Source organism: Capsella rubella, unplaced genomic scaffold (assembly GCF_000375325.1).
Source record: "Capsella rubella cultivar Monte Gargano unplaced genomic scaffold, Caprub1_0 scaffold_1, whole genome shotgun sequence".
In the NCBI taxonomy this organism is placed as follows: Eukaryota; Viridiplantae; Streptophyta; class Magnoliopsida; order Brassicales; family Brassicaceae; genus Capsella; species Capsella rubella.
The window spans coordinates 15,812,433-15,823,018 of NW_006238923.1; the positions used below are offsets into that span (position 1 = coordinate 15,812,433).

Consider the following 10,586-nt stretch of genomic DNA (forward strand, 5'->3'; position numbering starts at 1 on the left):
GATTGGGAGGGGTAGAGAATACAACAATCTATACATTCTTGAGCAAGAGAATTCAACCCTCTCACCATCACTTCCTGCAGTATGTTCTGTAACTGAGTCTGTCTTGTCTGATGGAATATTGTGGCATCAAAGATTAGGTCACCCTTCATCTAGTGTTCTTAGTAAAATGGTTAGCATCATTCCTTCTTTTAAAAGCTTAACTCCTGATGTATCTCAATGTTCTATATGCCCTTTAGCTAAACAGAAAAGATTAGCTTATATTTCTCATAATACTTTGTCTTCTTTACCTTTCGATTTAATACATTTAGATACTTGGGGTCCTTTTAGTGTTGAATCAATAGAGGGTTTTAGGTATTTCTTTACGATTGTTGATGATTGTACACGAGTGACATGGGTTTATATGATGAAAAATAAGAGTGATGTTGCAGTTGTTTTCCCTGCTTTCTTAAAACTTGTTTCTACTCAATATAATGCCAAAATTAAAGCGATTAGATCAGATAATGCTCCTGAATTGGCTTTTCCAGAAATTATAAAAGAACAAGGCATTATACATCATTATTCATGTGCTTATACTCCACAGCAAAACTCTGTAGTAGAACGTAAACATCAACACTTGTTAAATGTAGCTAGGTCTCTTCTCTTTCAATCTAATGTTCCTTTGCAATATTGGAGTGACTGCATAATGACTGCTGTTTTCCTTATTAATCGTTTACCCTCTCCTTTGTTGAATAACAAATCTCCTTTTGAAATTTTATGCAAGAAATTACCAGATTATACTTTACTTAAAAGTTTTGGTTGTTTATGCTTTGTATCAACACATATGCATACTAGAAATAAATTTTCACCTAGGGCCAAACCATGTGTTTTCTTAGGCTATCCAGCAGGTTACAAAGGTTACAAAGTTTTAGATCTTGAGTCTCATTCCATATCAATATCTCGTAATGTTGTTTTTCATGAGAGTACATTTCCTTTTAAAAGAACAGAATTGTTGTCTAAAGCAGTTGATATGTTTCCAAATACTATCTTACCTATGCCTGCTCCATTGCATTTTGTTGATTCTTTGTCTATGTTTGATGATAATGGAGATGAATTACCTGTTGCATCTAATGAACCTGCATGCATATCATCTTCTACACCTATAGCACCTAGTACAGTTTTACCTGCAACTACTGTCGATACACAAGAAACAGAGATTGATTCTGTACATGTTACTAGGCCTAAACGGATTACTAGAGCTCCTACTTATCTGTCTGAGTATCAATGTTCACTAATACCTTTCATTTCTCTTGATTCTAATACTTCCTCTTCTATTACTTCTTCTAATATTTCTAATATTTCTACAGTTTCCTTACCAGAGAAAAATTTTCCTATTCTTCATACTCAAATTTCTTCTAAGCCTTTTACAACTCCATATCCTATACAGTCAGTGGTTTTTTTTGATAAATTCACACCACAATATCAATCTTATATCTTTGCTTACAGTCAAGAAAAAGAACCTAAGACTTTTGCTCAGGCTATGAAATCAGAGAAATGGACAAAAGCTGCTAATGAGGAGCTTCATGCTCTTGAGCTGAATAAAACTTATGTGGTGGAGACTCTACCTCCAGGGAAGAATGTTGTCGGATGTAAATGGGTATTTACAATCAAATACAATCCTGATGGAACAGTAGAGAGATATAAAGCTAGGCTGGTGGCTCAAGGGTTTACACAACAAGAAGGGATTGACTACATAGACACTTTCTCACCTGTTGCCAAACTCACTAGTGTAAAATTCATGCTTGCTTTGGCAGCTGCTACAGGATGGAGCTTAACACAAATGGACGTGTCTAATGCATTTCTTCATGGTGACTTAGATGAGGAGATCTTTATGAGCTTACCACAGGGTTATACACCTCCACAGGGAACGAGTTTGCCTCCAAACCCGGTTTGCAGGTTACTAAAATCTCTATATGGCCTAAAGCAAGCCTCCCGACAGTGGTACAAAAGACTCTCATCAGTGTTCTTAGGAGCTAACTTTGTTCAATCTCCTGCAGACAACACATTATTTGTCAAGATTACAAATACATCATTCATAGCTGCTTTAGTATATGTGGATGATATTATGATTGCAAGTAATGATGATGTTGCAGTGGAAGATTTGAAGCAGTTGTTAAGGTCTGAATTCAAGATTAAAGACCTTGGACCAGCAAGATTCTTTCTTGGATTGGAGATATCAAGGTCATCAAAAGGTATTTCAATCTGTCAAAGAAAGTATGCTCAGAACTTATTGGAAGATGCAGGTTTCTTAGGATGTAAACCAAGTTCAATACCAATGGATCCAAACCTGCACCTCACCAAAGATAAAGGAAATCTGTTACCAAATCCGACTTCTTATCGAGAATTGGTTGGAAGGTTGCTTTATCTGACAATAACCAGACCTGATATCACTTATCCTGTTCATCAGTTGAGCCAGTTCATCTCTGCTCCCACTGATATACACTTACAAGCAGCACACAAGGTTCTCAAATATATCAAGGCTAATCCAGGTCAAGGTTTGATGTATGCTGCAGATTCTGAGTTGTGTCTCAATGCTTTCTCGGATGCGGACTGGGGACGTTGCAGTGATACTAGGAGGTCTATTACTGGTTTCTGCATCTATCTAGGTACATCTCTGATCTCATGGAAATCTAAGAAGCAGGGAGTAGCTAGCAGAAGTAGTACTGAATCGGAATATAGAAGTATGGCACAAGCAACATGTGAAATCATTTGGCTGCAACAACTTCTCCGAGACTTACATATCAAAGTTACTTGTCCTGCAAAATTGTTTTGTGACAATAAGTCTGCTCTACACATTGCTAACAATCCGGTTTTTCACGAGAGAACCAAGCATATAGAGATAGATTGTCACACAGTTAGAGATCAGCTTAAGGCAGGGACTTTGAAGACAATGCATGTTGGTACAGACAATCAACATGCTGATCTCCTCACCAAACCATTACATCCAGGACCGTTCTATCACTTACTCTCAAAGATGTCATTGTCAAATCTTTATCTCCCCAACCAGACAATTGGAGAATAAAGATTTGAGGGGGGTATATTGAGATAATGAGGTGGTTAACTCCGGTTATCAAGAATCAATAGAGATCCGGTTATTGAGTATTGGTTAATGGTATAAATACAGAATACACTTCATGTATTTTGGTTAAGCTTTGTAAAACAGATTTTTGATAAACATTACATAAGTTTCATAAATAGTGCACGTAATATACATATTAATTTTGTATTTGCTCGAATGCTAGCTAAAGGTCTTAATTACGGTATTTTCATTTAAGCTGGGAGTTATTTTAATTTTATTGCATTTAAACAATAAACCATACAAAGGTTGAGAAAATTATATGTTTAACGATTTACAATATATATAAAAAAAAAAAAGGCATGGCCATAATCATCATTTTGAGAAATACAAAAATCATGCATGCATGGAGTATCCATATATGTTATATATCCAACCAAACCAGTAGTATCTACACATATGATCCAGTCATGCTGCTGGAGCATAATCATATATATCATCATCATCTTATATTCGTCGTCAATGCCCATATGAACGACAAGGTTTGAAAGCACCAACAAAAAAAATCTGGACCGATGTATATAAACACGAAGTCAAGAACACAACAAAAAGCTTAATCACTTACTTATTTTACTGTATTTAAAGCATTTGCAGATCTTGATCTTTTTTGTATAAAGAGACCATAGTTTTAAACAGTAGCTTTAGACCTCTGGAAATGTTGGATAGGCCATGATCTTCATCACCTTTTTTTACGTATGCAGCTTGGACGACGACGTATTCAAATTCTTGATCATTATCATTCGTGTCGCTTCCAACGCAAAACTCACAAATATTGTCACATATGCATGGAACAAATTCAGAGACACAATACATTGTTTTCTATGTAGAACAAAAAATTGAAAGATAAAGCAAATCAGAAACAAAAGGGGAGTAATATGCATTTTATGAGAGAATTGATATCTTTTATATACACCCTCAAGGCTCAAGTCAACCCTTCCACACCGTGTACAAATCGATTATCTATGAAAATATTTATGGAAAATAAAATAAATATTTGACCTAGCTAATTTTGACAGAGACGAACTGTGGTCAGAACAGCCTAGTGAACTGTGCTCATGTTGTTGTGTGTTTGGCAAAATAGATATATTACATGATCTTTTCTCACACGTAGGATTTTCTCAACACATATCATAGGATTTTCTCAACACACATCACACGTAGGAATTGCTCATGTTGTTGTCCATTTACGTTCCTTTTTAGTTACACATGCAAGGCATTTTCCTTTTCACTAATATTCTTTCCCAAGCACAACAAAGAAAAAACAAAACAAAAGGAGTCTTCTTGGTGAAAATCTAAAGTCTCTTTCCCTTTCCCTTAGTTTTTCAACACAATAAAGCTAGCTATCTCATTTCTTAGCTATTTTAATAAAGAATATTGAATCTTTCATGTTTTGAGATTACTTACAAGAGCAAGTTGTGACCGCATTTGGTGGTTAGGATTGCCTCTGTTGAATTTGAGAATTTCTCATGTTGTTGTGTATTTGGCACAATAGATGTTACATTTTTTTCAGCATGTAGTTTAAGATACAACTAATTAAAATATATGGAAATCACATAAACTCTTGTACGTGGTAATATCTATAAAACATATAGAGTTCTCCCATCTTCGCTTTTGTGTCGCAGAAACAGCGATGGCGACACAAAAAATGGTCTGTGTCTCTAACTAATCATCCCTTCACATCTCTTTGTTATATGTCGCTGCGATTCTTTTTCCGGTGAATTTGGAGACGCCACAAAAACCAACGACCACATCTCTTTGTTATACATAAGAGTCGGTCGCTAATTCTTGGTTATGAAATTAGTGAAGTATTGCTTTTACTTTTGTGTAGCCGTAACAACGACACAAAAACGAACTACCTTTTACACCATTGAGTTGCCACTACAAAATAATATTCTCATGAGATTAAAAGGCTTTCACTTTTACAATGTTCCTTCTTTGAAAAGAATATGTATGCCAATATATGTAGGCGAACATGTCATAATAAATCACATGTGTCATAGTGATTCGTAATATTTATTTCATTCCACAATTTTATCACTTATAATATAGTTCGAATTTATAGATATATAATTTTCTTATCCGTGTTTTTACTAATAAACCTTTCATAAATTTTTGGTAGCAAACTAACCTTTTGATTTGTGTTTATGTGATAATGCGGTAAGGAATCTCATCCTAATGTTTTCAGCAGCATCGAGTATATTCCGTCTGAATTTGATGGAGCCTTATTCAAGACTTTGTATAGTGGGTTTTTAGAAAATTAGACTTTTAAAACTAGACATCAATATAATTTTTTTTATTGAAATATATCTTACTATGCAGATGAGTATCACTATTTCTTTTAGATATCTCATTACACTATTCTAACCATTTCAATAAAAATTCTCTTTTTATGTATATCAGTTTATTGTAACAAGAATTTTTAAAATGGTTGATAAAAAAGATGGTATACAGTTTTTGTATATTGGCACCTTTATGAATTTTTATGTATATCGGTTTATTGTAATGTGACCTTCTATGTATGGCATTAAAATAATATACTTGAAGCATTAAGTGAAAACTAGAGGTACCTTTGAACTAATGCTATGCCTTTGCGGATGAATGTCTAGTGATACACTAATTTGTAGCTGTTTGAAAAGCAAACTGTCTTCTTATATTTGGTTCAATTCCGGTTTAGTGGTTTGAGGAACCTCGAAGCTTTAAACCAAATTGTGTTGAGATCGAAGAATTTTAGCGTGGTTGGAGAAAATCCCACTTCAAATGCCTTGTTATTATTAGGACGTAAAGGAGAGTTAAAACCATGAATTTAGAATGAGAAGATTATGGAATTATTAACATCAACCAGCCAATGTCGGAAAACAGTAAATAGAAGCAACAAATAGGCTTCATCTCTCTCTCTTTTTCTCTCACTTCTCTTTTTGTTATTGACCTTTTAACAAAACTTAGAACAATTCTACTTTCTACATTTGATGATAGCAAAATAATTATCATTTTCTCGAATATAAGAACAGAGTCCTCTGTTTTGTTCTTCATCTCACTAAAAGATTCTTAGCAATCTCTCTTCCTCCACGTTTTGCGCACTCATCTTTGGTACCAAGAAAAGATCTAAGTTATGTCGAAGCTAGACCTGGATGAGGCGAACTCAATGCATAAAGACATAGTTCATGGGCCTTTCTTGGTGGAAAACATGGTGTGCCAAAAAAACCACATGTTGACCTCAAAAGGTATTTTCTTAGGCAGTGACCCTCTCAAATACGCAATGCCACTAATGTTGCTGCAAATGGCCACCATTATCATCACCTCAAGGATTCTCTACCGCCTTCTCAAGCCCTTGAAGCAAGGCATGATCTCTGCCCAAGTCTTGGTAACAAGTTGTCTATTTCTTTTTTTCTTTTTCTGTAATTAGAATCCCAAAGGAAAACTTAGACTAATCTATGTAGTTTTGAGCTCTTTTCATTTCTCTCTATTATTGAACTTTACAAAATATTATCACGCAGGCTGGTATAATCCTGGGACCGTCTCTCCTTGGCCAAACCGATGGATACATGCAGATGTTCATCCCCATTAATGGAAAAATCACTATACAAACGCTCTCAAACCTTGGTTTCTTCATCCATCTCTTCCTACTCGGACTAAAAATCGATGCTAGCATCATTCGTAAAGCTGGTTCCAAAGCCATACTCATTGGTACAGCCTCCTACGCCTTCCCATTCTCCCTCGGTAACCTCACTGTCCTCTTCTTGAAAAACACATACAAGCTCCCACCAGATGTTGTCCATTGCATCAGCACAGTGATCTCCCTCAATGCAATGACTTCATTCCCGGTCACCACAACAGTCTTAGCCGAACTTAACATCCTTAACTCTGATCTTGGACGGTTAGCCACAAACTGCTCCATTGTTTGCGAGGCCTTTAGCTGGATTGTAGCACTCGTTTTCAGAATGTTCTTGCGGGATGGGACACTAGCTAGCGTTTGGTCTTTCATTTGGGTCTCTATTCTTATCTTCGTGATTTTCGTCGTCTGTAGACCGATCATCATTTGGCTAACAGAGAGAAGAAGTGTTTCTATCGATAAAACAGGTGAGATTCCATTCTTCCCAATCATAATGATCTTGTTGGCAGTAAGCTTGACTTCCGAAGTTCTTGGGGTCCATGCGGCGTTTGGAGCGTTCTGGCTTGGAGTATCTCTCCCAGATGGACCTCCATTAGGGACCGGGCTCTCGACAAAGCTTGATATGTTTGCAACTAGCCTTATGCTCCCTTGTTTCATCGCCATTAGTGGATTGCAGACCAATTTTTTTGTGCTTGGAGAGAGCCACGTGAAGATCATTGAGGCTGTTATACTCATCACCTATGGCTGCAAATTCGTCGGAACAGCAGCCGCTTCCGCTTATTGTAACATAAAAATTGGAGACGCATTTTCTTTGGCCCTATTGATGTGTTGCCAAGGAGTCATTGAGATTTACACATGCGTCATGTGGAGAGACGAAAAGGTATAATTGGAAACTTTTGTTCAGTATGTTCAAATTTTCTCTAAACATAAGGTATGTCCATGTACACATTTTCCAAAATTTTCATTAATCTCGCAGGTTCTAAACACTGAATGTTTCAATCTCCTTATCATCACGATCTTGCTTGTGACTGGCATTTCGCGGTTCCTCGTTGTTTGCCTCTACGACCCATCGAAGCGCTATAGAAGCAAGAGCAAGCGAACGATCCTCAATACTAGACAACGAAATCTTCAGTTCCGGCTCCTGCTTTGCGTCTACAACGTCGAAAACGTACCTTCCATGGTTAATCTTCTAGAAGCTTCTTACCCGAGTCGGTTCAGCCCGATCTCTGTCTTCACGCTACACCTCGTCGAGCTTAAAGGTAGAGCGCATGCTGTGCTCGTACCGCATCACCAGATGAACAAACTTGATCCCAACACTCTACAATCGACTCACATTGTCAACGGTTTCCAACGTTTCGAACAACATAACCAAGGAACCCTAATGGCTCAACATTTCACAGCTGCAGCTCCATTCTCTAGCATCAACGATGACATTTGCACTCTTGCCCTTGACAAGAAAGCAACGCTCATTGTCATCCCATTCCACAAACAGTACGCTATAGATGGTACGGTGGATCACGTAAACCCTGCAATACGTACCATAAACCTTAACGTTCTAGACAAGGCACCTTGCTCGGTTGGAATATTCATCGACCGAGGTGAGACAGAAGGCCGTCGTTCAGTCCTCATGAGCTACACGTGGCGAAACGTTGCAGTGATCTTCATCGAAGGCCGAGACGACGCAGAAGCCCTAGCGTTCTCCATGAGAATCGCTGAACACCCGGAAGTGAACGTCACGATGATACATTTCCGGCACAAGAACTCCCTCCACCAGAACCTCCCAGTAGATGAGGAATCTGAATACTCGGAGTCTCATTTGATAAACGATTTCAAGAGTTTCGCGATGAACAAACCAAAAGTCAGTTATAGAGAAGAGATAGTAAGAGATGGCGTGGAAACCACGCAAGTGATTAGCGGACTTGGAGACTCATACGATCTTGTGATTGTGGGTCGTGACCATGACCTTGAATCGTCCGTACTGTATGGGCTTACAGATTGGAGTGAGTGCCCTGAGCTAGGTGTCATCGGAGACATGTTTGCGTCGTCGGATTTTCATTTTTCAGTACTAGTGATTCATCAGCAAGAAGGAGAGTCCTTAGCAATGGACAATAGCTATAAATTGCCAGTTTCACCTCCTAGGGCTGGGGATCCAAGAGTTCACCCACGTTTCTCTGTTGAAGAAGGGTTTTCTTCGGTTGATCTTCACAACAACCGTTAATTAATTATTGTAGTCCCTTTTTTTGTTTTTCTACTATTTTTTTCAATTTCAACATAAATAAAAGATGTAGGTTTTAGTGTTTGTTTATTAAAATAACTACAATTTTGTTTAAATAAGCGACTAAACTAATCCACTGCAATCAAAGAAAAATAAAAATATTCTATTATGTGAAAAGTCGTACGTATATGTAAAATATTTCCGCGCTATAGCACGGTTCTGATTCTAGTTAAAATATAAAAAAAGTACAAAATCATTGTTTTACAAAAATATGATACTTTAACAAAAGCAAAAAAAAAAGATTAGGATGCACTCCACTCATGCTGCTGGAGCATAATCATAGATAACATCATCATCATCGTCACCGTTTTCTAAAATCCCAGCTTGAGCATACTCAAATACTTGATCATTTTTAGTGATGTCACGTCCAATGCATGTTTCATAGACATTGTCATACATGCACAAAACAGATTTTGAGACATACATGATAGTGTTTTTCTTTTTCTTTTTTTTCTTTTTCGTTCAAGAGCCAATCCAACACACAAAAATTGGATTTGATGATTTTGATGAAAGGAGCGAGAGATCATTGGGCTATTTATAGGTAAAGTGAAAGTTGAAATAAAAGAGCCAATGTTCAGACTCGTTTTCGTTCTCTACTGACCTCAGCTAGGAGTGTGACATGATTGTATAAATTGTCGAATGGCACAATATAAACTCAGGCAATTCTCATCGATAGCATGAAAATAAGTTTTGTTTCCAAATTTAGCACATGCTCCACAAAGTTCCCAAAATAACACTATATTTCATGATTAAACTTTCTTAATTAAATTTTAAACTCTAAACATTAAATGCTACTTCCTAAAAATTATACCCTAAATGTAAAATAATCAACCCAAATATTAGAAAAAAAAAACAATAATTCTAAAAAATAATTTAAAATATTGTAATTATGCTAATTAGTGCTATTTTTGGAAATTTATGGAGTATGTGTTATAATTGTCCAAAATACTTAGTTTAGTGCTATTTGAGGGTATTTCTCTAGAAAATATAAGTTGTGATGTTTCTGATACTCTCTACTGATGATCTTAGTATATATAATATATTAAACGTTTTACCATCAAAACCACATAAATACATTTTCTCGTAAAAACGTAAACCACAGTTTCTTGCCAAAAACGTAAAATCATGTTTTCCCTCCAAAATCACAAAATCATGTTTCCCGCCAAATCGTGTTTTCCCGTTAAAATCACAGAATCACGTTTTCCGCCCAAAATCACGTTTTCCTGCAAAAACTGCAAAATATTTTAAATCTTATAAAAATATATATCAAGAAAATGGAAATTTAAAGAAGTCAAAAATTGTAATTTGTAAAAAAAACTTTATGTGTATATATATATTTTAGATCAATAATTAATAGTATTATGATAATTAACATTAACGTGAAAGAAATAATTATATAAAACATGGGTATTTTAGTCCTTTTTGATGGGGGAAATTCACAAATACCCATTTTCAAATACCACTTTATAAAAATAATCTCTCTTTTAAATTTCATCAAAAAGCCCTAAAAATTTGAAATTTATCCAAACATGTGTTTTAACTTATATAATTTTACACAAGTTACATTTATATATGTACAAAGTTATAAT

The 10,586-nt window shown here is 36.0% G+C and overlaps 1 protein-coding gene across 1 annotated transcript; it reads left to right on the forward strand.

Moving 5' to 3' along the window:
• Positions 1 to 6,221: 6,221 nt before the first annotated feature.
• LOC17900055 (cation/H(+) antiporter 14) lies at positions 6,222 to 8,940 on the forward strand. The gene is made up of 3 exons (XM_006305980.1): positions 6,222 to 6,473; positions 6,607 to 7,602; positions 7,699 to 8,940. The coding sequence occupies exons 1-3, from the start codon at positions 6,222 to 6,224 to the stop codon at positions 8,938 to 8,940; spliced, it is 2,490 nt and encodes an 829-aa protein (XP_006306042.1).
• The last annotated feature ends 1,646 nt before the right edge of the window (positions 8,941 to 10,586 follow it).

Excerpts from the sequence above, each read along its gene's own strand:
- LOC17900055 (XM_006305980.1), top strand. The coding sequence starts at position 6,222 with ATGTCGAAGCTAGACCTGGATGAGGCGAACTCAATGCATAAAGACATA. Across the intron at positions 6,474-6,606 it reads TGATCTCTGCCCAAGTCTTG|GCTGGTATAATCCTGGGACC; the intron begins GTAACAAGTTGT and ends ATTATCACGCAG. Across the intron at positions 7,603-7,698 it reads TCATGTGGAGAGACGAAAAG|GTTCTAAACACTGAATGTTT; the intron begins GTATAATTGGAA and ends TTAATCTCGCAG.